This window comes from Haliotis rufescens, unplaced genomic scaffold (genome assembly GCF_023055435.1).
Source record: "Haliotis rufescens isolate VD_foot unplaced genomic scaffold, xgHalRufe1.0.p SCAF_39, whole genome shotgun sequence".
In the NCBI taxonomy this organism is placed as follows: Eukaryota; Metazoa; Mollusca; class Gastropoda; order Lepetellida; family Haliotidae; genus Haliotis; species Haliotis rufescens.
Window position 1 is genome coordinate 2,418,439 of NW_025964101.1, and position 27,982 is coordinate 2,446,420.

General features: G+C 41.3%; 1 protein-coding gene across 1 annotated transcript; it reads right to left on the minus strand.

Moving 5' to 3' along the window:
• LOC124147176 (tetraspanin-33-like) lies at nt 1-27,982 on the minus strand. The gene is made up of 9 exons (XM_048381478.1): nt 27,837-27,982; nt 15,525-16,177; nt 9,844-10,032; nt 8,289-8,477; nt 7,697-7,831; nt 4,863-4,910; nt 4,278-4,394; nt 2,125-2,271; nt 1-1,343 (listed from the first exon to the last, which is right to left on the minus strand). The coding sequence occupies exons 1-8, from the start codon at nt 27,850-27,852 to the stop codon at nt 2,188-2,190; spliced, it is 1,431 nt and encodes a 476-aa protein (XP_048237435.1). The 5' UTR covers nt 27,853-27,982; the 3' UTR covers nt 1-1,343; nt 2,125-2,187.

Genomic DNA, 27,982 nt, shown 5'->3' on the forward strand with positions numbered 1-27,982 from the left:
AACAAATGCCATTTTTTATTCATCGAGCACCATGGTGCCGTCTTTATAATTGGATAGTGGAACCAATGACTGGGAATAGGAGCAATCATGTCACCAAACCTGGTCACCGGTTCTTCAGTCGGATGTTACATCATTGGGATCTGGAGATCTGTCGTTCGCAGAATCCTCACAGGTGCCTAACGTTACGTAACACTTAATAGATTTACGATACATATACAGGTATCTATACCATACAAAAGCTACATCAAACATATGGATCACATGAACGTCTTTCGTGTAGTACGTTGACTTCATACATATAAGAAACCTTCATTATGTGGTCCATGAAGATATTTAGAACGTGTAACCTTCAATGATTGGGTTCACATAAATGTCCAGGAATCTCACCTCCATTGATGGTGTTCGTATGATTGTATACAAGCGCGTAACCTCTATTGATGGTGTTCATATGAAAGATGAAAGTATACAGGACGCGTAACATTCATTGATTGGGTTCACATGAAACTCTACACGATATGTCACCTTCATTGATGGCGCTCGTATTAAGGTGTACAGGTCACATAACCCCTATTGATGGTGTTCGTATGAAAGTATACAGGACGCGTAACATTCATTGATTGGGTTCACAGGAAACTCTACATGATATATCACCTTCATTGATGCTGTTCGTATAAAAGTGTATAGGGCATCTAACCTTTATTGATGGTGTTTCATCACCAAATAATTTAAATCATTTCAATCGTTCGGTTCCAAATTCAATTTAGCGCGGTTGAATCTACAAATAATCTACCTCTACATTGAAAACACAGTATGTTCCTCTTCTAATTGATGGCGTTCATGTGAAAGTATTTTGGACATTTAACATTCATTGATGTGAGTAATATGAGAGAACAGCCGACCTTCGTTCGTGATGCTCTCGTGAAAGTTTATAGGACATTTAACCTTCATCGGTGGTGTTCATGTGAAAGTCTTCAGGACATTTACAGGTCGCTGACCGTGTTTCATATTAAAGTGAAAGGACATCTAAGGTTCATTGATGCCTTCCTTGTGACAGTGAAGACGTTGTGGCCATGCTATGTAGGTATGTAGTCCACGTGGAAATGTTTCAGCGATGTATCATATATGTCGTACAAGTCAGGCAGAATGTTGTTTCGACTTCAACAAGGCTCTTCATCACTATTCATATTGAAAGACAAATTACAGTATTCCGTCAACAGTAGCTCTGTCTGCGGTAGGAGAGAAGGGTTGGTTCAGTCATGGGGCAAACATTCCCGTTAAAGCACGTGTCAGACAGCTGTACCGGGCAACTTCATGTGATAAACCTCATAGCAGAATCATCGTACCTGCAAATGTAATTTGCAGTGTTATAGAAATCCATTTGTCCAGATCGCATTACAAATATATTCTTTCTATATTGCTCTATATTGACATTACTGATGTTGAGAGACGTGGCTTTTGAGACATTACTGATGTTTGAGAGACGTGGCTTTTGAGACATTACTGATGTTTGAGAGACGTGACTCGTGAGACATTACTGATGTTTGAGAGACGTGACTCGCGAGTTATTGCTGAAGTTTGAGAGACGTGACTTGTGAGTTATTACTGATGATTGAGAGACGTGACTTGTGAGTTATTACTGATGATTGAGAGACGTGACTTGTGAGTTATTGCTGAAGTTTGAGAGACGTGACTCGCGAGTTATTGCTGAAGTTTGAGAGACGTGACTTGTGAGTTATTACTGATGATTGAGAGACGTGACTTGTGAGTTATTACTGTTGATTGAGAGACGTGACTTGTGAGTTATTACTGATAATTGAGAGACGTGACTTGTGAGTTATTACTGATGATTGAGAGACGTGACTTGTGAGTTATTGCTGAAGTTTGAGAGACGTGACTTGTGAGTTATTGCTGAAGTTTGAGAGACGTGACTCGTGAGTTATTGCTGAAGTTTGAGAGACGTGACTTGTGAGTTATTACTGAAGTTTGAGAGACGTGACTCGTGAGTTATTGCTGAAGTTTGAGAGACGTGACTTGTGAGTTATTACTGAAGTTTGAGAGATGTGACTTGTGAGACAGTTGTTCGATAGACTGATCCATGTCCGGTGTGACGTGTGATGGCTATACCTGGTTGTGACAGCGAAAGACTGGAGGTTTGGGAGCGACACTACAACAACAGACGGGTCCGGATCATGTTCTTCTCAGGAGCCGCCACCTTGCTCGGCTTCTCACAATATGTTTGATGAACAGTGTCGCAAATACAACCCCGAGCACCTGTGGATAGACAAATCAACATTCATGTAATACCTCACATATACATCACAACTACTAATACTGCTGCTGCTACTGCTACAACTACTACGACTACTATTGATACTACTATTACTGCTGCTACTTCTACTACTGCCGCTACTACTATTACAACTGCTGCTGCTATTACTTCTGCTACTACTGCTACTACTACTGATGCTATTGCTGATACTACTTTTACTACTACTACTACTATTACCGCTGCTTCTGCTTCTACTACTACTACTACTACTACTACTACTACTTCTACAGAGTAACAGGACAAGGGTGCCCCAATAGTCTAAAACTTTTGTCCTTAAATCAAACCATGATCCGCAGGTTGTGGGTTCGAATCCGAGATTTGCGCCGATAATGATTCTTAGTCTATCAGTAGCCTGCAACCTCGGGGTATCGCGGTACTTGTCATGTACGCTAAACGGAACAAAATGCACTCACTAACCTTTATGTTTATTTGTGTTCATATTTTACTGATAAAAGTTCATTATTTACATCAGTAGCTCCGAGTAAAAGCCGGTCCTCGCGCTCTGTTTGACAAGGTAGAGAACTCCATCGTATCGCGGTACAGAGAAAAGTTGTGTATGGAGGTTCGAATTGGACAAAAAGAGGACATAATTCTACCAACCACTTGGTATGATCATGCCAGACATCAGTGATTTGTTCAGAAAAGTGCAAAGACAGCACAAGTAAAATTCTAAATGTGTTATCAGCAATAGGTATTCAATGCATATTTACCGAAAAGTAAGAGAAACATATTTTTATAAGTCAACATCAAAATATCAGAAATGATATTTTAAGATTGTTTAAAAAAAATTGGATGACAATAATTTGTCACAAAATGGAAAAATGTTAAAAGTCAACAATGAATATATAAAAGGCACTCCTAGTATGCCCAAAGTATGTATTTATCTTTTGGTTACTAGTGAAGAACGTATTTTTAAGTTTGGCATTATGGCCCTTATGATCTCCCAATAGATTCTGGGCACCGAGCGGGAAAAAATGTGCGGACTACGTAACTTCCGTTACCTCATTAGTCGCCATGAATATGCAGATGATCTAGTTCAGGTCGATAGAGAAAGTTTACTTAGGGAACTGCGGGTTATATCGTTGGCCATTGATAGATGGGGGTAAGGCAATATTACAACAGATGCCAGAAATATGTATCAACGGATTAATAACTCCTAACTTACAGCAGACGGAACATTCCGAGGAAATTGAAATTGTTTACGAAGTGAGCACTTCCTGGTTACTGATTTGAATTAATAGACAGCCGCTAAGAGGCGTGTCCCGCGTGAACTACCGGAAATCACAAATGCCGCGATACGATGAATGCCGCGGTACCATGGGGTCCGAGTATACCATACATCGCAGACTGATTTTACTGAATGAAGATCCCCGACCAGCCCTCCTATTTCATAGTGCTCATTTATACATAACTCTAGAAAATAGGCTATGATATTATTGTTAAATAATCTTTAAACTTTATCTATTTCCATAACTACAGGGACACGGGTGGCCCAGTCGTCTAAGGCGCCGCGATTTGCTGTGCAGTGTTGCGTCCCTTGGGTACGCATGAAACCTATGATTGTAGGTTCGAATCCTGGTTCGCCCCGATTATGTTTCTAGGTTTGTCAGCACCATACCCGTGCTCGTGGGTTTCACGGAAGTGGTAAACGTCTGAGACCTGCATCAATTCGGGCTTTCCTCCCACATTAAGCTGACACGCCGCGATATAACTGGAATACTGTTAAAAGCGGCGTTAAACCCAACTCACTCACTCACTCTCTCACCATAACTACATCGCGTGGGCCTCCATTATTTTCCATTAAGTTCACTTTCTGTGGAATATAGTGGTAACCACAATTTCATTGAATACCCCTCGTTGACACATCTCACATTAAGTTGATGCGCCGTGCATATAAATGAAATATTAGGAATTGTCCATTAGCATCGTTACACATAATGTGACTCACTTGAGGTGTGACAAACGCCAACAGAAGACCACCGATGTATGATTCATTCCCTCGCATCCAGTCCGCCAAGCCACGCATGCAGCCCTTGGTGTTGATTCTGTGGAGTACTTTACTCCTCTGGATATCAACAGAGGCAAGAACCAGAGTAGGCAAACAGCGCTAATGAAGAAGGCAAACATGGGAGTGTGTCGCGGACAAGTATCTCTGGGATTCTGCTTCACGTTATTATAGGAGATAACATTGAGCAATAAGCTATTTGAACATAGAAGCGATTTTAACAAACCGATAATAACCATTTTATGGCCTTAACGTTAATAAGCTTGCTTCATTTTCTCTGTAATGCATTCTGTAAGACAATATACTCGTAGTATGCAGAGGGAATTGTTTAGGTGAATATTCGACCAGAATTTAGACTCAGGAACAATTAAAAGTTTTTATATGAGACGTTTTTGTTTTCAACATTATCAACTGATTTAATATCATCTGACACGCAGTCATTTGCACGTGGAAATGTTAACACGCTGATATGCGTACTGTATTCCGAACAACATTGATTTGAGGAACAAACTATTTCAAAATATTTACCGGTTTATTTGTTGTATCGAATCCGCACATGACATTGATATAGTCTCCCTGAAATAAACATTTATATGTTATATTATATGAGACAGTTCAATAACATATGTGACAGTTTGATATCATATGTGACAGTTTAATATCATATAAGCCAGTTTAATATTATATGAGACAGTTCAATAACATATGTGACAGTTTGATATCATATGTGACAGTTTAATATCATGTAAGCCAGTTTAATATCATATGAGCCAGTTTAATATATGTGACAGTTTAATATTATCTGAGCAAGTTTAATATATGTGACAGTTTAATATCATCTGAGCCAGTTAAATATATGTGCCAGTTTAATATCATATGCGACAATTTAATATCATATGAACCAGTTTCATATCATATGTGACAGTTTAATATCATATAAGCCAGTTTAATATCATATGAGCCAGTTTAATATATGTGACAGTTTAATATTATCTGAGCCAGTTTAATATATGCGACAATTTAATATCATATGAACCAGTTTCATATCATATGTGACAGTTTAATATCATATTAACCAGTTTAATATCATATGTGACAGTTTAATATCATATGTGACAGTTTAATATCATATGAGCCAGTTTAATATCCTTTCATCCAGTTTCAGGTCTATGGGAACTAAGACTTAAAACAAACTTGTGACATCAAAAACACCCTTTAAACACCCATCTTAAATAATATACAGCAAGCACTATAATACTCTTCATTTACAAATGAGATCTCTTTATAATATAAAACATGAACGGGCAATCTCAGGACACAATACCTCGCTGCGTGAACATCTGACAACCTCCCAATAGAATGTCGCGTCAGGTAAATCCGAAGCGAACCTTGACCGACCAGTCTGACTGAAGGATGCATGGGGTCTTGAGATGTCAGCTACATAAAACAATTCGGCTTCATTGTCTTTACCACCTGAATTCGCAAACGTCTATTCAACAAAGGAAACCCACACAGAACACAGATTTCATTCGATGGTACTCCCTTTTGGGTGTTGATGCCTTGGCACTCAGAAACGACAGGGTGTATACAATATCCTTAACAATATAATGCCCTAGTCTTTATTATTTACATTCAGAACTGGTCGTTTAAATTCGTTTTGATATGCAGAAATCACATGCCCTGGTCTGAATGCTTCGCTAACTGGTACCGGGATTTAGGAGCCTCGACGCTAACTGGCTGATTAGAAAGTTGACTCGACTTCCTATTGAGGAATTGACAGACCTTCACACACAGAGATATCGCAGTAAAAGATCGGATATTATAGAGATTGTATGAAAATGGAGTATAATCCGCCGAGGTACGATGAAACATTATTAACCAAGTCACCGAGTCTGACCACCCGATCCTAATATTGGTCATGAGATGAATGGAACCAACCCAAATAGAAATCCATATAGAGTGTTATAAACAAAATTTATAATAACAACTTATAAACTTAAAGTGTATGTAGTGTACTTACGGACGTGGCTATACAATATCTAAAGGTATATAAGATAATTACGAGCTCGAATGTGCAGCATGACGCCTTATATAAGGTGATGTAAGGTATTTACAGGCTCGAATACACAGCATGACGCCTTATATACGGTGATGTAAGGTACTTACAGGCTCTAATGTGCAGCATGACGCCTTATATAAGGTGATGTAAGGTACTTACAGGCTCTAATGTGTAGCATGACGCCTTATATAAGGTGATGTAAGGTACTTACAGGCTCTAATATGCAGCATGACGCCTTATATAAGGTGATGTAAGGTATTTACAGGCTCTAATGTGCAGCATGACGCCTTATATAAGGTGATGTAAGGTATTTACAGGCTCTAATATGCAGCATGACGCCTTATATAAGGTGATGTAAGATATTTACAGGCTCTAATATGCAGCATGACGCCTTATATAAGGTGATGTAAGGTATTTACAGGCTCTAATATGCAGCATGACGCCTTATATACGGTGATGTAAGGTATTTACAGGCTCGAATACACAGCATGACGCCTTATATACGGTGATGTAAGGTATTTACAGGCTCTAATATGCAGCATGACGCCTTATATAAGGTGATGTAAGGTATTTACAGGCTCTAATGTGCAGCATGACGCCTTATATATGGTGATGTAAGGTACTAACATGCTCTAATGTGCAGTATGACGCCTTATATAAGGTAATGTAAGGTATTTACAGGCTCTAATGTGCAGCATGACGCCTTATATATGGTGATGTAAGGTACTAACATGCTCTAATGTGCAGCATGACGCCTTAAATAAGGTGATGTAAGGTATTTACAGGCTCTAATGTGCAGTATGACGCCTTATATAAGGTGATGTAAGGTATTTACAGGTTCGAATACACAGCATGACGCCTTATATATGGTGACGTAAGGCACTTGCAGGCTCTAATGTGCAGTATGACGCCTTATATAAGGTGATGTAAGGTATTTACAGGCTCGAATACACAGCATGACGCCTTATATAAGGTGATGTAAGGTACTTACAGGCTCTAATGTGCAGCATGACGCCTTATATAAGGTGATGTAAGATACTTACAGGCTCTAATATGCAGCATGATGCCTTATATATGGTGATGTAAGGCACTTACAGGCTCCAATGTGCAGCATGACGCCTTATATAAGGTGATGTAAGGCACTTACAGGCTCCAATGTGCAGCATGATGCCTTATATAAGGTGATGTAAGGCACTTACAGGCTCAAATGTGCAGCATGACGCCTTATATAAGGTGATGTAAGGCACTTACAGGCTCTAATGTGTAGCATGACGCCTTATATAAGGTGATGTAAGGTACTTACAGGCTCGAATATGCAGCATGACACGGGCACGGCACACCTCTCAGCACTAGGGTTGCTGGCGGAGCAGTTGAAATAGCGGTTGAGCTGCCAGTCCATGTAGCCGATTTTATTGTGGCTCATGCCGCAGCACTTGAACTGAGTGAGTGAGTAAGATAATTTAACAGAATATGAACAGGACGTCAGTGACATCACAGCATGTCAGCTTGGTATGGGCGAAGGCCCGAAGTTAGGCAGGTCTTAGACCTTCATGTCAAGCTACGATTACGACAATAAATACTTTCGAGATTTACAATACGTAATTAAAATTATTCCCATTATGGACATACAAGCAAAGATTGTCTTCCTTGTGTGCTTTTCAAAGGCAGAAACACTGGAGAAAATATCATTCTCTCACTTTCCATGGACATGTATAAGTAAGCATCTGTACAGTATCGGGCGCATTTCTCTATACAAGAGAACAGAGTCAGATTACAAAACAACATTGGTTGAATTCAGTATGCATTTTGTACATTGCTTACATGCACTGTGAGCAGTCTATTCCTTGTATGATCGTTGTCTGTGGGTTTAATAATACAGCTGGATATACATGTACCTCTTTCTGTATAAGATCGACCCATTTCCGTTTCTCTTCGTCGTCATGGTAACGCTTGATGGCGTCCTTTAGTATGGTCTCTGGTCCAGACAGGAGGGACTCCCTGGCCTCTGGCATGGTGTAGAACACGAATACCAGGATGCCAATACCAACCTGGATGAACAGCACCAGCACGAGGCACACGCGAAACTGGAACAGTGAGTGAGTGAGTGAGTGAGTGAGTGAGTGAGTGAGTGAGTGAGTGAGTGAGTGAGTGAGTGAGTGAGTGAGTGAGTGAGTGAGTGAGTGAGTGAGTGAGTGAGTGAGTAAGTATGGTGCTAACAAACCTAGAAATGTAATTGGAGCGAATCGAGATTCGACCCCACAATAATAAGTGTCTGCGACACGTAACTCTGCGCAGCGAATTGCGGCACCTTAGACGACTGGGCCTCCCATGGGCCCGTGGTTGGGTTGAACCTGCTTTGAAAGGTATATTCAACGTCGTCTTCATGTGAAAACTACGTAATATCCGCTGATGCGTGCACTTTGATGCAACCCACAAGCACAGGTATGGTGCCGACAAACCAAGGGTCATTATAGAGGCGAGATTAGAACCTACAACCAGAGGACCCTTGCAGCTAAGGAGGCCACCCTACGATATTTAAGTGGCTTTACTATACTGGGCCACAATCTAATCTTCACTAGAAAAAAAAACTTAAAGGTGTTTGTAATATTTAACTAGAGACAATTCTTTGACCCAAGCTTATATCCATAGGACGTACAAATATTGACATCACGCAAATAGCGACAAATGCATCTTCTGTTACCGACTTACTCTCCGTTACATTTGCTCTTGAAATCGACCTCTCGATTTTTAGCCACATTTATGTACTTGATCATGTCAGAATAAAAAACATGCAAAAAGGAAATAAGGCAAGTTGTCAGATGTTTGGACATGTATGATAATGTTTCAAGGTTTACCACTTGATCAGAAAAGGCCCTTATCCTGCACTGTCAAAACGTCATTAATACTGAACCAGATGTTTTTCATACTATAATGTACATCTAATTCTACTAGCATGCTGTTTTACGCCGATGCCAGCAATATTCCAGGCTGATCGCGGCGGTTTGTAAATAATCGAAAACGGTTTGATATAATGAGCAACGCCCAACGCCCTTGGGGTACGATGACACGCAATCAACCACGTCACCGAGCCTGACTACTCGATCCATTTTAGTAACTCTAACGACAAGCATATAGGTCATTGGGGATCTGTGTTGAACCGTATTCGGCACGGATCTGTTTGAACATTATGATACAAATGAGGCTAATGATGGCGATGATGTCGCTGCTCGTGAAGATGAAGATGAAGGAGACGATGGAAGTGATGATGTGATGGTGATGAGGATAACGATGATAAACAAAATAATATACTTCCCATAAGGGCATGCATTTTATGAAATTATTTTCAGTATATTTTCACTGAGCATTAAAACAGAAAGGAGTACCCATGTAGGGATTAGAACACGGATCTCCGACGAGAGGAAATAAGACTTTTAACCACCAGTCACTTACAATCTTCAACAAGCGTACGTTTTCCCTGAGCGCGCCTAGAAAGCCGAAGAAGGCGACGATGAAGATGGTGCAGCCCACGATGCACAGCATGACGGCGGGGTCGAGGAAGAAGTAGACGCCCCCGGCGAATATCTGCCCCTTGGACGTCAGGGTCCAGTAGCCGAAACCGAACCCCACCACCCCGGCCACCTGCATGGCATCAAAATCATAGAGAGTTTGTTTGTAGTGCGCGTGAAACTGTCAGTGTTTCACTGAAGAATAAATATTAAACATTAAATAAAAACAACAAAACCCTTTCCAGAATACAAGAAACCTTTGATAAGAGTCGATTGTACGATTCCGACTATATCATCATCTTCCCCAAGCAAGGGCGTTAACTAACTATAAAAGTCATGTGGAAACTGGATTGATATAGTCGATTAACTACCTTGCCTCGGCAAGATGCTATACCATGAGGATGTGTTTATGAATCACTATCAAAATAGTGATGCTACCAGGTGCCACCGTCACAAACACATACAAGGGCAAGTCAGTTGTGCACCTGAAAAAACACATATGGTAAAAGTCAACATAAGGAATTGCATCAGGCATCATTTATGTAATTGATGCGACGAATTCGGAAACGTCCTTCACATAAAACCACTTGGAAGCCTTACTGAGGCCTTGAAATTATACCACAAACCGTGCAATTTCCTTAATGTGAAAATGCAGATGCTGAACCACAGTAACATGATTAACTTCTTAAAGCTTCTTAAAATATTTACACTTTAAAATCTACTGTCTGCCTTTTGCTCCTGTATTTGATTGTATTGTGTGTGTGTGTGTGTGTGTGTGTGTGTGTGTGTGTGTGTGTGTGTGTGTGTGTGTGTGTTGCTTTACGACGCAGTCTGCAACAATCCAGCTATATCATGTCAAATAATCATCATCCCGAGGCAAGTGACTTAAATGACTATAAAAGTCCAGTTTCCACCCTTGCCGAACTGGGCTTGTATTATGGAGTTACATTTTGGCTGGACTAACGAGTCTATGCATAGTCCAATCACAATCGTGCAACGAAATAGAAATCCGGTTCGTAAACTGTCATGCAGATGTCGGTCGATTGCAGGATTTGCAAAGCATGTGCTCCGCCAACTCGTTGTCAAGAGATATTTTCCAAATCTTTTCAGGTTTTTAATCAAAGTGCTCATGTGATTTTGCGATGTAAGACACGTTTTATCACAATATAGTTCTTGATTATCGGTCAGATCGTCTTGACTGGGCGCCGCCATTTTGTTTGAAGCAAATGCAAGTGATAAGAGGGGTGGAATCTGATTGGTCAAAAGGAGAGACATAGAAAGGAAATAATTCGTAATAACCACTGGTGGCGCTACGATCGAGCCCAGGAATTCCAGCCTAGTTCGGCAAGGGTGGAAACTGTAACTAGTGACTGAACGCATAAGCAACGATCCACGCCATCGGGGCACGATGACATGCTCTCAACAAAATCACTGACCACCAATGCTCTTTAATCTGATCCTACGACAAGCATGGGATACTGGGTATTAGTCTGATCCTACGAGCAGCATGGGATACTGGGTATTAGTCTGATCCTACGACCAGCATGGGATACTGGGTATTAGTCTGATCCTTCGACAAGCATGGGATACTGGGTATAAGTCTGATCCTTCGACAAGCATGGGATACTGGGTATTTGTCTGATCCTTCGACAAGCATGGGATACTTGGTATTAGTCTGATCCTTCGACAAGCATGGGATACTGGGTCATAGTCTGATCCTTCGACAAGCATGGGATACTGGGTATTAGTCTGATCCTTCGACAAGCATGGGATACTGGGTATTAGTCTGATCCTTCGACAAGCATGGGATACTGGGTATTATTAGTCTGATCCTTCGACAAGCATGGGATACTGGGTATTAGTCTGATCCTTCGACAAGCATGGGATACTGGGTATTAGTCTGATCCTTCGACAAGCATGGGATACTGGGTATTAGTCTGATCCTTCGACAAGCATGGGATACTGGGTATTAGTCTGATCCTTCGACAAGCATGGGATACTGGGTATTAGTCTGATCCTTCGACAAGCATGGGATACTGGGTATTAGTCTGATCCTTCGACAAGCATGGGATACTGGGTATTAGTCTGATCCTTTGACAAGCATGGGCTACTGGGTATTATTAGTCTGATCCTTCGACAAGCATGGGCTACTTGGTATTAGTCTGATCCTTCGACAAGCATGGGATACTGGGTATTAGTCTGATCCTTCGACAAGCATGGGATACTGGGTATTAGTCTGATCCTTCGACAAGCATGGGATACTGGGCATTAGTCTGATCCTTCGACAAGCATGGGTTACTGGGTATTAGTCTGATCCTACGACCAGCATAGGATACTGGGTGTTAGTCTGATCCTACGACAAGCATGGGATACTGGGTATTAGTCTGATCCTACGACAAGCATGGGATACTGGGTATTAGTCTGATCATTCGACAAGCATGGGTTACTGGGTATTAGTCTGATCCTTCGACAAGCATGGGATACTGGGTATTAGTCTGATCCTTTGACAAGCATGGGCTACTGGGTATTATTAGTCTGATCCTTCGACAAGCATGGGCTACTTGGTATTAGTCTGATCCTTCGACAAGCATGGGATACTGGGTATTAGTCTGATCCTTCGACAAGCATGGGATACTGGGTATTAGTCTGATCCTTCGACAAGCATGGGATACTGGGCATTAGTCTGATCCTTCGACAAGCATGGGTTACTGGGTATTAGTCTGATCCTACGACCAGCATAGGATACTGGGTGTTAGTCTGATCCTACGACAAGCATGGGATACTGGGTATTAGTCTGATCCTACGACAAGCATGGGATACTGGGTATTAGTCTGATCATTCGACAAGCATGGGTTACTGGGTATTAGTCTGATCCTTCGACAAGCATGGGAAAACGGGCATTGGTCTGATCTTACATGGATGGAATACTAGATATTATTCGTCTCTTGGGGCAGTAAAGGCCAACCAGGAAACTATCACCCGTATATAGTTACACAACCATTTCTTGTTTCTTTTATTTTAACCACCATCAAACATGGGTGTGTTTCTTTTGCCCGGTAGTTGGTATGACCGCGTGTACAAAGTACCAAAACAGATTAACCCTCTGTCGCCTTAATGACAAATGGCTATTAACGGACTCTGCAAGGATTTCTTAAGATTATGGAAAGGGTTTTGTGGCTTTATTTAGACCTAAATCATCCATATTTCAAAAGGAAAAGACCAATGATGCATCAATAGTAAATATGGACTATTCCACTTGTATTGACACTTTTGGGCATAGTTCAGAGAATTTTCCCATTCCAGTATATAGCATTATACGAGGGCTGGCTGAAAAGTTCCAAGCCTAACTGTGAAAGACACGTACCAAGTCGATGGTTTTCATTTATTTCTTCACATAGTCAGTCCCTTTCCAGGTTTACATACTTTTGCCAGCGATGCTGCAAGGCCTGGATGCCGGTCAAGAAGAAATTTTCTTCAGCCACCGTTAAAAAGTCATTCACAGCGGAAATGACGTCGTCATTAGTAGGAAAATGGCGACCGGCTAGTTCCTTTTTTCATTTTGGGAAACAGATGGAAGTCTGACGGGGACAAATCGGGTGAATAAGGGGGATGGTCAATGTGTTCGAAGCCACAATCATGGATCGCTGACATGGCAACCACCGATTTGTGAACAGGAGCATTGTCTTGGTGGATCATGAGCTAGTGAGCATTCCACGTCGCTTAGCTTTGATAGCTTCACGCAACTGTCTCAGTAGGTCAGCATAATATCTTCCATTGATAGTCTGGCCTTTTACAAGATAGTCAATCAGCAGAATACCCTTGGAATCCCAAAAGACTGAAGCGATCACCTTTCCAGCAGAAGGAACCGACTTGGCTTTTTGGGGGGCTGGTGATTCCGGATGCTTCCATTGTTTAGACTGAATTTTGGTTTCTGGTTGAAAGTGATGAATCCAGGACCCACTTGCACAAAGCGATCTTAGCGCTAAGATGATCGTTACTCCCATACTTTAACATAGGCTTACAATAGTCGTAGCGCTAAGATCGCTTTGTGCAAGTGGGCCCAGGTCTCATCCATGGTTACAAATCGGGCCAAAAAATCATCGGGATCTGCTTCAAAACGGCATAAATTGTCACGGGACGTCAGGAATCTGACACGTTTCTGATCCGCTGTCAAGAGCTTTGGCACCCATCTTGCAGAAACTTTTGTCATTCCCAACTCGTTGGTGATAATGTGCTCAACCCTCTCATGATAAATGCCCACAACACTGGCAATATGTCGAGTGGTCAATCGTCGATCAGCCATCACCATGTCATGTACCCGGGTAATGCTTTCCGGAATGGTTGCTGTTGAAGGCCTTCCTGGACGCGGGTCATCGTCAAGGCTCTCTCTGCCACGCTTGAATTCCGCAGCCCACTTGTTTACAGTGGAAAAGAAAGGGGCATCATCCCCTAATGTGACATGTCAGCATGTATCTGTGTTGCAGTTAGCCCTTTCAGTTGCAGGTACTTGATGACTGCCCTATAGCCAGTTTTGTCCATTTCTGTAGATTTCAATGGGTAGGTTCACAAGATGGTCTGGTACAAAGACAATAATAACACTACAGTTGCAGTTCTTATGTCTATGATTCATTAAATGAGTGTACTTGTTGGTGTCAAAAGGTTGTTTCAATCCTATTGAGATATCCCACTTAGGCTTAGAACTTTTCAGCAAGCCCTCGTAACAACAAATGAAATCATCACGATGAACATGTATTAACAGAAATAGAGGCTGATTGTGTTCGCGGAATCCCGGTTCAACAAATTGATTAATCAGATGATACCTCATCCATTATCAGACCTCCTGTCGCTTTATTAACTACTGCAGTCCTCATGAAATAAGTATGAGGTTCTCTTTTGAGTACGGGATATTAACTTCAAGTGATGATTTCTAACATTCATCAACAGAGCTGAGCTCGTATGCTCTTCTGCCGCATTAGACAACACATTTGACAATTTCATCTCAATTAACAATCAAACCAGGAGATCGATTTGACAGACACTATTTAACTGTATTCGTCATGTGGAGAATCCTCGAACGATGCTTCTGTTTCAAATGATGACCTTTCCATCGGTCTCACTGCCAGATCGCTGTGCCGAAACAAGCACTCGGTCCGATGGACATAGGATCATGTGAATAAACACATCTGAGTGAGCATTAATCGTCCAGTCATTACGGAGTTTTAAAATGTTGACCTACAGGCACTAAATATGCCATCGTTGGGTCCCTTTGAAAGGAGCTTAGTTCGGGTCATTTGGAACTTCTTGCTTCAAGTTATTCAAAAGTCACCTTTTGTCCGATAACTCAAATTGCGATACATACATCTTGTTCTTAATGATTAATATACTTACACTGGTTCACTCACACAACACATATTACAACGTCTGGACAAAGGATCGTGGAGTAGTCTTCTTTTCATTGATGAGATATGGAATTGCTTTTATTTTCTTCCTAGTTTTAAAAGGAAAATGTTTTTTTTACCCGCTGCAAGTTTTTAATAAAAATACAACTCTGTCAGATGAAAACGCAGAACAGGCTCACAATGTCATATCATACAATACTTGTACACGAAAACAAATAAAACTCACCCAGAATAGAAAATTGAAGATAAATATTGAATACTTCAGAAAGAGTCCACACAGGTATTCCCTCCGGTAATTGGCAGGGGTCATCCGTCGTTCCGGTACATACAACTCAGTGCTGGAATCCTGCTCGTCCTCCTCCTCCGTTCCAGTCTCCCTCAGCGAGCTGTACTTTCCCGGAGACGTTTCATCATCCCCTTTATTGTCCTCTCGTGAACTGCTCACCGAAGGTCCAGCTCCGGCTGGTCCATAAGATAAACATGTCTCTTGAACCTCTGCACACGGTCGTAAGGGGTCACTGAACGTGACCCTCACAGGGTTATCTCCCCTTGAGTTATCTCCCCTTTTATCGAAACATTGCAGTTGCACATTAGGTTTTCCTGATTTTGAAGCTGTGTCTGCAGGTAGATTATCGGGTGGTTCCGTCACAGTAGGTTTATGTGGTTGTACTAATGGTCTTTGATCTGTTGTGGCACTTTGTAATCTCCATGGATTGTTTTGACGGTTGTCGTTGGAAGGGCCTGGAAGTGTCGGCCAACAGAGGGCGGCACCTGTCTTCACAACATGGTCTCCCGGTGAAGCCGGGACCCCACCTGCATCAATGTGTGTGTCTTCTTCAGAATCCATGAAAAGGATCTCTTCTTCGTCTGCAATGGGCGCTGAAACAGGATCGTGTCATGTTTAGAAAGTTTGGAAATCTTTGTTACAGCAGAACGTTGTGAAGTAGAGATCGAAGCTCATCATCATAATCAATTTAATATATATATATATATATATATATATATATATATATATGTCTGCGAGGGTGCGGCGAGGCGAGGGTGGAACACCAGAGGAACACACATTTGATTTGTACAAATCAATTATAGGCTTCTCGCTCATCTCACATAGGATGAGGACCACAGGCTTCTCGCTCAATATAAAAATAACACCACACCTATATAATGGTTCAGAGCTGTGCTCACTCTATCATTTTTCATAAAGGAGTGGACCCGTGAAGATCCGGGGTAGAATAGGTCTTCAGCAACCCATTCTTGTCGTAAAAGGCGACTATGCTTGTCGAAAGAGTCGACAAACGGGATCGAGTGGTCAGGTTCGCTGACTTGGTTGATGCATGTCATCCCGTTTGCGTAGATCGTTGCTCAAGATGTCAATCACTGGATTGTCTGGTCCAGACTGGAGTATTTACAGACCGCCGTCATATAGCTGGAATATATCTTTGAGTGCGGCGTTAAACAACAAACAAACATAACTGAGTGGGTACACAGTTAGAGAGGTAAAGTACAGCTCGTCTTTGAGGGATATCTATGTGTGCATCATAAAAGTTCATGGGGGAGTAGAATTGTTTGAACGTGAGAAAAGAAGTGAATACAGGCTACCTGGGCGTAGTTGACCTGTGCGGGCAATAGGCAGAGGTGGGATGGCATCGGGGAATAGGCCTAAACACACAAAAATTATGGTGATTGGTCTTTCGGGTCCATACCTGGGGGGTGCTTTCCATCTTAGACGTAAACGTCCATTTTGGCTTTCTTCTTATATTCAAATGACATAATAAAAATCGGATATATTGTTCAAAGGGGTATTGAACCCAACTCACCGACCACCACACTGCTGTTGAATGTAAGGCTTCAAGCACAAAGGCAATCGGATACCATATTTATAGCCGTCCCAGATTGACTTGGAAATCACCGTGCCTAATTATAGAACGTCCAACAAATGCATGTACTTCAATGAAGAGTCGCTACTTTCTTTCACACGTTTATTTGTCAAGACGCTACACGTCAAGATTGGACCTACGAATTCTTAACTTTCTTCCCCACCTTCCCCGAAGAGCTCCTGAGTGTCTTTTCGGTATTCTTGTAGTAGTGTGAGTATTGTTTTACGCCGCTTTCGGCAATTTTCCAGCAATATCAAGGCGGGGGACACCAGAAATGAGCTTCACTTATTTTAGTTGAGTCGTCCAGATTGCTACAGCGTGTGACAAACCGATTGAGCGTCACCCTTGGCTTGACATTTAAACCACTGGTTTGCCGGACCCAAATACGCTTATTCACAGGGTGGGTGGGGTCTGGGATTTTATCGAAAAAATAAATTGTCCCAGAAAAGTCTTGACATGTATAATTTTGCTTCTGACAGTTGAAGAAAAGAAAGACATTATCAGCCAAAAAAAACCATTATTGCAATCTGTTTGTGTTTTTTGTTAAGTCGGATCATGGTCGCTAATTCTAGTGTGATCGGAATCTCAGATTAGGACCATCGGTCTGTCAACAACATAGGCACACCCGTGGATTTCACAAAATTGGTACACAACTATTACCTGTTACGTTAGCTTTACCTCCTTAAACTGACACGACGTGATGTTAGGGAAATATTATTTAAAACGGCGTTAACAAAACTCACTCATTTGTTCCGAGTGTCACTGTAGTCTTCATTGCAACATCCCTCACGAACCCGTGTTACAGTCATCATCATCATCATCATCATCATCATCGCCATCATCGCCATCATCGCCATCGTCATCAGTTACGTGAGAACATCAACACCGGTGACGAGAGGCGCCCTCATTTCCCCCGTTGCTGAACATGCGCAGTGACCATTCAGAAGAGAAGTTCACTTCACAGTGTACAGATCGGCATACTTCTGTAGGTTACCCTGCTGGAAAATGTGTTCCATCTACCACGGACAACAATAATTACCAGCGAGTTAGCTGGTTCCCTCAACATCAAATCTACTGCTTGTTCCTCCGTCACGCTACACGTCGCCGGTTGCCTGTCTATCTCAGGACTAATTGCCTCTCCTACCGTTCACAATTACTAGTCTATTTCTGATACTGGAGTGAAGGTCTACCAGATTGTACCACAGTTGGTAGCTGTTTGAGGCGCCGTAGGTCTCCGGAACAAGCCAAATGCGCTTTCTTGTTGCATTCGATACCACCAGTATTTTTCCTTATAACAAGCCACGCAAGGTTCGAAATGACACCAGCACATCCGGCAAGACTTGTTTGTACTGCTCTGAACTGCAAACACCTGTGAGTGAGTGAGTGAGTGAGTGAGTGAGTGAGTGGGTGGGTGGGTGGGTGAGTGAGTGAGTGAGTGAGTGAGTGAGTGCAATATTCCAGTTAAATCCCGCCTGCCTGTATACCACAAATCTGGGCCAGACAAACAGGTGACTGAAAATATGAGCATCGAGTCACAGAGCACGAAATCAGAAAGCCTGACCACCCGATCCAATGTAGTCGCTCTTCCCACAGCCACGGAGTGCTAAGAACGTCTACTTACTGGGACATGAGTAAAAGAACATGTTTTGTAGTAAGACGTATTTGAGGTTCACAACTAGCGATTACTGCCCGTTGTAATTTTTTAATGTTTATTTTTTTTAATGTCATCGCAATCCTAACCGGGGACACGTGTATAAAAACGTGACAAACTACCCAGTAGTTAACGTATCATAAGGACTTGAAAAGATTTGCCATTATTAAGGGGTTTACTATATGTTATCATTATAAGGACTAGTTAACTAAAACAGTTAGTTTCTATCGCTGATAAAGACATGAGCGTGTTTAATTGTTTAAATGCAATCTCAATACTGAGTCACTTATATATCTGTTTAGCTGTTAAATATAATGAAATCATGCTTGACGCGGTGTACTTTTATCACGGAAGATGGCCTTATCGCTTATCCGTCAGAATACAATCATACCTGACCATTAACTAGAGTTATTCTACCTACATATACGTAAAAATAAAACTACGATCGTGTTGCTCATTGAAGAGTTACCATAGTGTAGATTCCTACCATAGACGCCTGTCGCAGGTCAGTAATATCCGTACACCTGAATTACCATGGGTTTTTTATAGTTTTAAAATTATGATCCTGTTTGGGATCATGTTTTATGTGTAAGAATCCAACATGCACGCTTGTTAAAACTTCTGCTGTGACAAGATAATCATTTGCTAATGCTTTTAGTAAACCCCCAATCACGATTGACCATTTTCTCCCCATCAGTTGATGATGCCTCATTTCGCTCGTTCTATTAACATGCACGACCATTCCACTTTGACTGACATACATCACATCGTCATGTGCCAACATGGGACCATCACTAGACCATGAAACCATACTACATTACTACAACGCCCACCACGATCACAGAAGATAGCCAATACCAGAAATAACACGTTTCCATCAACTTGCCAAAATGTCAATACGACTTGAGCTGTTTATGACAGAGGAGGTATCTAAATGTATATTTCATGGGTGAGTGGTGAAGGAATCGAAGTGATCCGTGTGAAATGACAAAACAAATGTAAATAGACATCACTCAATAAATCGACATTCTCTTGTGAGTCTAGATCTGATTGGTTAATCGATATATCACGTGGTTGAATGCTTCACGCTGATCTTATAATAGGCTTGGATTAGGCATCTTCATTCAGTAAATCCTATGGGATAAATATGATATCCAACACACTTGTTACCAACTCTGTGAATAGCTATCATGTTACAAGATCGTGTTTCAGGCATCCAGTTTTAATCGGTGCTTTTTTTATTCCTCTGCTTTTGTTGGCATTTCGTTATCAGCTCTTGCAAAAATAATTTGCAAAATATTCAGATAAAATGTTTTTAATAGTTTCGGACCCCTTGCTTGACCAATGTGATTTCTGCTTCCGTTATTTGATAAATATTAACAGAAAGTATCTCGCAGTGATGTGGATTCAGTAATATCGATTCCCTAATAAATAGTCCGTGTGTTAAAACTCATCAGATTGTCCTTAAGAGCTCCGCGGAGCACAACGCGGGTTTAGCGTCACAGACACCTGATCCACAACTGATAATTACGTCATTTAATATTGATAAAAACTTCATTTCGTAACAATGGTGTAACTAACATTAAACGCGGAATGTTTCTGAGAGGGAGGGGGGTAAGTTTTGCTCTAATCGATTATAGAAAAGTATGAATATCGCCCGGTATGGATTTTACGTCTGATGATGTAGCACCCAGACCGACTTACGTGCAGAGAAACACTACACCCTGGAATATAGGGTATGTTATACCGGAAGAGGGGAAACTCGAGTGCATGAGGGGTCGAGTTGGGTTTTCGAAAAGTAAACTGCCGGGCACAACAAAGTATACACCCATGTTTGATGGCGGCTACACATGAAAAAGTGAGGTGAGGTGAAATGGGGTTTAACGTCGCGTCCAAGATTATTGCACTTATAAAGCGACGTGCATGTACGTGTTTTGTGTTTGTGTGGCTGCTTGTACTGGTCCGGACTGATGCCGATTTATAGTGCTGGCTCACTGAGATACCATGCCGCAGTTTAACATTAATACCCCACTCAGACACAGTATACTGACTCCGAGCCGACCAGTTCTTGTTTTAGCCCCTTAATGCCGAGCACCAGACAGGGTAACAACAAGTACCATCTTATAACGTCTTTTGGTATGACGCGGCCGGGGATCGAACCCCGGACCTTCCGCTCTCCGTGCGGACGCTCTACCACTAGAACACGGAGGCGGTCTACACATGAAACAAACAAGACATGGTTATTCGATGGTGATGTATTGCATGCCGCATCATCACTGTGTTTCGGACCTTACGTTTGCAGTGTTTGTTTTGTTACGTTTGTAGGGGGCACGAGTGGCCAATTCGTCTAAGGCGCCGCGATTCGCTGTGCAGAGTTGCGTCCCGTGGGCACGCCAGAAACCCGATTGTGGGTTCGAATCCCGGTTCGCCCCGATTATGTTACTAGGTTTGTCAGCACCATACCCGTGCTCGTGGGTTTCACCGAAGTTGTAAACGTCTGAGACCTGCATCACTTCGGGCTTTTCTCCCACATTAAGCTGACACGCCGCGATATAACCATCTTCCTTAGGCAAGAGAGTTAACTGACTTTAAAAGTCCAGTTTCCACCCTTGCCGAACTAGGCTGGAATTCCTGGGCTCGATCGTAGCGCCACCAGTGGCTATTACGAGTTATGTCCTTTCTATGCCTCTCCTATTGACCAATCAGATTCAACCTTTCGTATAACTTGCATTTGCTTCAAACAAAATGGCGGCGCCCAGTCAAGACGATCTGATCGATAATCAAGATCTATATTGTGATAAAACGAGTCTTACATCGCGAAGTGCATTAAATCACGTGAGTATCTTGATTAAAAACATGAAAAGATTTAGAAAATATATGTTGACAACGAGTTAGCGGTGCACATGCTTTGCAAATCCTGCAGTCGACCGAAATCTGCTTGACACTTTACGAACCGGATTTCGATTTCGGTGCGCGATTTTGATTGGACTATGCATAGACTCGTTAGTCCAGCCAAAATGTAACTCGATAATACCAGCCTAGGTCGGCAAGGGTGGAAACTGGACTTTTATAGTCAGTTAACTCACTTGCCTCGGGAAGATGCGATATAACTGGAATACTGTTAAAAGCGGAGTTAAACCCAACTCACTCACTCACTGCTACGTTTGTAATGTTTTGGTCAAATCTAATATTAAGTGTGTACTTTCTTTTGCATGGCAGTATATTTCAGTTTCACTTGTACATATCACGTTGCGTCAGCTCATATATTTATTTATTTATTTATTTATTGTGTATAAAGGTGTAAAACATCACTTCATCTGTTTTATAGTGTCTCTTAAGTCAAGTTTGGCTGGATGCTCTTATTTCATGCGGCGGTGGTGAAGTCTAGTCACGTACAGCGTTCGCTCGTCATACTGAAGATCCGGGTTTGATTCCCAATACGCGTACATTTCTGGTGTCCCCCGACCTGATATTGCTGGAATATTGCTAAAGCGGCGTAAAACCATATTCACTCACTCTTACTTCATATGTTCATTTTAATGTATACTGTTTTCTGTATTTACAATACACATTATTTTTGCTTCAAACACAACTTTCTAAGAAATTAGCAAAACATTGAGAAATCGATATGCGTATGTCATCAGATTGAAGCAACAAACGGAAATTAATATTTACATCGTCAAACCAGTAATCCCACTACGACATTCACACACACACGTTCGTATTGGAGCATACAATCTGTTGCTTTACAAATACAGCTGTTATGCATCCAACGAAAGATTAAACCTGTTGTTATATGGCAGTGTAGTTCATTGTCAAATAAGATTGCAATTGTATGATATTGATTCTATTAAGATTCAGTTGAGGTTCAGAGCATTGTGTTTTGACAATGGTTAGTTGTTAGGAATGTAATCCTATCTAATGTGAGCAGTGGTGTGGAAGTCACTATATTTAGATGCTTTTGGAGTCAAGCGCAATCTGAAATCTTCCAGCAGAGCTCATCTTCCCGAGGCAAGGCAGTTACTTTAAAAGTACAGTTTCCACCCTGGCTGAACTGGAAAAGAATTGTGTTGAGTTCTGTTTTGGCTGGACGAACGAGTCTATGCATAGATTTCGGTCGATTGCAGGATATGCAAAGCATGTGTACCGCCAACTCTGTATGAACAGATATTTTCCAAATCTTTTCATGTTTTTAATCAAAGTGCTCACGTGACTTGATGTACTCCGCGAAGTAAGACCAGTTTTATTGCAATATAGATTTTGATTATCCATAAGATCGTCTTGACTGGGCGTGGCCATTTTGTTGTAAGGAAATGCAAATGACATGAGAGGTGGTATGGAAGGGACATATAAGCGACGAAACTCGCATTATAGCCACTGATGGCGCTGCGATCGAGGCCAGAAATTCCAGCCTTGTTCGGCAAGGGTGGAAACTGGATTTTTATAGTCAATGAACTCCCTTGTCTCGGGAAGATGAGCACAGCTAGACTAATCCAGTACTGTATAGAACCTTCTAGAAGGGATTTAGAGCGTGCAAGAGTGTGTGTGAGCGTGCCTATCTCATCTCCCATCACATCTCACATTACATCAAGACCAGCGGTTCACCCTGAAATTCCAACCAAGGCCTATTTTGAAAGCTTGACCAGTGTTGCTGCTAAATGAATATTATTATCATTGACATTTTGTTATTTGCACTGCTATTATGTTGTAAAGTGCCATTGAATTTTGTACTGCCAATCCGTTGTGTACTGCCATGTTAATTACTTTACAGTAAATTGTTCTGAGTTGTATACCAAATTAATTTTTAGAATACAAGTGTTAATTGTATACCATTTCTTTGTTGTATGTAGGTTTAGATTTGGGTACAGATTTCTGCCTTAACGTAATGTTTCAATTCTGAAGTCGACACGTAACACTGTGTTGTTCCAATGGTCTGTTGATCGCCTCTGTGATTGTGCGATGACATTGAAGAATGCTTGATTCTGATCGGTAAAAATAAGACTAAAATCAAATATTCGATACCTAAATATTAACATGCCTGTAAAACACCAAAAACCTAAGTCTGAAAACATCGATCTATCGAGAGCCTACGCAAAGATGCATATAACAATGGCGGCAGGGGCGGTCGGGTAGCCTAGTGGTTAAAGCGTTCGCTCATCACGCCGAAGACCCGGGTTCGATTCCCGACATGGGTACAAAATGTTAAGCCCATTTGTGGTGTCCCCCGCCGTGATGTTGCTGGAATATTGCTAACAGCGGCGTAAAACCATACTCACTCACTCACTCACTGACGCAATGGCGGCCGATAACCCATTGAAATTGCGTACGCTCGATATCGGAATATCATCAGATGGTTCTTGTCACTTACTGGTACAAGCGCCATCCCTAAAGACGTTAAAATATGGTACTTGTTGTTAGCCCGCCTGGTGCATTCAGGGGATAAAACAAGGACCGGTCTGAATCAGTGTAATGGTGTGCTTGAGTAAGGTACAGACGACATGGTATCTCTATTCACTAGCAGAAGAAAACCGGCATAAGTTCGGACAAGTACAAGCAGCCACGTCGCTCTAGAAGTGCAATCATCTTGATTGTGATGTTAAACATTTTAACACACGTCACCAATGATCTGTTACACATCATACCTTCCAACTATGGAAACCTTATGGGGATGCCTTGGGGTTAAAGCTTTCGCTCGTCACGCTGAAGACCTGGTTTCAATTTACAGCATGGATACACTGAAGAGTAAAACTCTTCACACTCACTCATTCGCGGTGGAGGCATCTCCAACAACACGTCGCAATCAAAGATATTCCAGCTATATGACGGCACCATAAATAATCGAGTCTTGACCATACAATCCACTGAAGGGAAGTGATTTTGTGCTCATGTCGTCAATGTACAACTGGTATGGATGTGTTGTTGGTGACAGAATTGATTTTTATTTTTACTTCAAAACGAACAGTTTATTTTCAGAAAAAAATATTTCAAGTATTCAGAGCTACAGATAAGCTGCGTACATGCGTAAAATACTCAAATGTATAAAACCAGCATGCGTAAATACCCAATGAAGCTTTTTCAGCATGCGTACAATGGAGCTAATTTCCGATACACAATTACGAACTAATTTACTATCCGAGTCAAACCTATAGTTAGAACCCGTATATACATCTAAAACATTATTTTATTTTATTTTAAATTTCAAATTGTTAACTCATTTTGGGAAAAATTCAATAGAGTGATGAATAGATGAGTGAAAAAATATTGGTTACCCAATGAAAAATGTAATAACCCAATTAAAATAAAACCCTCGAGTAAAAACTCAATTGCTCAAAAAGTTATCTGGAGCTCTGCAGTATTGTCATGAAGAAATATGTACCAGAACACCCCACCCCTACCCCTCCCTTGGAAAATGGTCGGTCGGACTTCTGCACTACTTGTATAAGATTGACTGCCCCCGTTCTATATATACCGGAGTAGGATAGGTCCCCAACACCCAAATGCTTGTCGTCAGGTGAGACTAGGCTCGGTGACTTGGCTGATGAGGGGCGGTCGGGTAGCCTAGTGGTTAAAGCGTTAGCTCGTCACGCCGAAGACCCGGGTTCGATTCCCGACATGGGTACAATGTGTGAAGCCCATTTCTGGTGTCCCCCGCCGTGATATTGCTGGAATATTGCTAAAAGCGGCGTAAAACCTCACTCACTCACTCACTCACTTGGCTGATGATGTGGCTGTCTCTGCGTCATCGTACCCTAATTACGTGGATCGCTGCTCATATGTTCTTTCACTGGTTTGCCTGGTCCAGACTCGACTACTGACAGGCCGTAGTGGTGGAACTGGAATATTGATGACTGCGGCGTCAAACAATCTTCACGTGTTCCCAGGCTTTAATGCCTTGATGTATCTGAGCGCACATAGTCACCTTTCGGAGCTGCAAGCTGTCTCACTGGGCGACCGAGCGTTAAATAGAGACAGCAGCGGTTATGACGTAGAAATGTGCTCCAAATGTTTCATTTTACTGTACAAGTCAATATTCAGGCATTGTCAAGTTTCGTTGAGCATGACTGTGCTGGTCAATAAATCATGACATGTATTTTCCTCGCAACACCACCGCTGATATTACATCAGCATTACGGCTTGTTAACATTGCGGCTGAGAGTTTCTGAGATGGTTTTATTATACAGCATCCGATGATGTGGAAACCAAACTAATCATACACGTTATCAACCGATAATATAACAACTACAAGTTATGTGCCAACATGTTGCGAAATATTAGAGTAATATTTGCTAATATACGAGCGATATTGAAGCATTTAGTCATCAAGATTGCTGCTCCATGTCAGTTTGACATGGGAGATAAGGCACCTAGCCGCTTAGTGTTTGGCCTGCTTTGCTTCAAACATGCATTTATCGTCCCCATTATCAAGACCACCGACGACTATTAAGTATTTACAAATATGTACTTTTTCAAAATATTACAAAAAAACAATACTGATGCATTTTTTGCAAATATCACAATTGCTTTTCAAATTTTCTCCTGTAAATTATTTCTTCTTAAAACCGTATGTGAGTAAATTGTATTGACATCACTTTCAGCATCATTCAAGCTGTACCAAGTCATAATATAACAGAAAATAGGCATGATCGTATATACGGTTGCTATTTACGAGAAAGCGTTGTGTAATTACGTGCTATTAATACGGACAGGTTGGCCTAAAAACGCCTTGTATAAAAGGTCGAAATATGATAATATGTCATTACGTCCAGCTCTGCAGCAGATTGTTATATCAACTAGAAGTTATGCGTCCACATAATACAATGTGTTAGTGTAATAATTGCTATTCCACGAACAATATTGAAGCATTTAGTCATCCAAAATGTGTCTCCATGTCAGTTTAACAAGGGAGACCATGCAGGCGTGTGGTATATTTGGCCGCTTAGCTTCCAACCCGTGGGTTGTATTTCCTAAATGAATGTACTGAGGCTAGATATAATTCTGTACAGATATTATATCTGTGATATTATCATGCTGGAAATTAAATGGTTGTGATTTCTGAATCATTGTTTTGGGGTTGTTGAGTTTTATTTTTTGCCATTAGCATCAACGTACAATCTCATGATAAATCAAGTATATTTAAGCACCCATTTCATTTCATTTGTTTTGGCTTGACGGGAAAATTAAGGTGACAGCAGTATTTTAAACAGCGATGGTGTCGTGATTTTGGAATTCTGATAAATTGATTATGGTGAAAAGCAAGAGCATTCAACTCTACCCTCGTTAAAGAGAGATTGTCGTCATTATCATAACCGTCCGACGACTATTTTGGAAGTTACAAATTTGTTCTTAGACGTTATGACGAAACAATGACTTCTTAAGACCGTATACCACGGAACTCAAAGACTTCACAACTTTCTCATGACGGGAACAGAACCCGAACATATGGCATGGCGAGCCATCACTTTATCATTTACAACCTCACCGTTATTATAATCATAAAGTCTATGTGATATATTTTTAAATTCAAAGCACCGTAATACATATACATATAGTTGGTCTTTCATACACAATGCAATAAACAAACGATATTGCATTTAGTCTATAGCTACAGCAAGAGCTTGATAAATAGTATTAAACACACGTCTAAGTCAAGATCATCCGCTAGACCGAGATATTATAGTAATTTTCAGCTTAACTATGGAATAATCATGGCATATCGATATATCATATCTCAAATGGCACTATTTACATTATGAGAACATTTGCCGTAGAAACAAACATCTGTTGAAACTTTCTGACTTTTCCTCAAATTTGCTGCTTAAAACCCTGAAAGCCATACAGATCTTATCTAATTTATAAATAACAATTTGACGGGAAAGCCAAGTCAATCCTGTTGTAAAAACGGCCTGCATATATAGATCTATGTTTTATACGAAGCGGCAAAACCCAATAGTTCAAGCGTCGCCGGTTTGAGTGAGAATATATTTTCGAAGAATATACAAAAGTTACGTACCTTGAGGTCTTGACATGTTTAAGTGCGCTGAAATTGCCCATATAACTGTGTGTTTCTCTGTTTTTTGCTATTTTGGAATCACTTCATGGAAAGCAGAACAGTGTCCTTTGTGCTGGTCACAGACGAAACCAAAGCTACCACTAAAC

Bases quoted from the DNA above. Each gene is read 5' to 3' on its own strand.
- LOC124147176 (XM_048381478.1), bottom strand. The intron at 4,911-7,696 runs GTAAGTACCTTA...TGTTTATTTCAG, and splicing joins CATGCTGCATATTCGAGCCT to GGAGACTATATCAATGTCAT. The intron at 4,395-4,862 runs GTAAATATTTTG...GTTGATATCCAG, and splicing joins TCGATACAACAAATAAACCG to AGGAGTAAAGTACTCCACAG.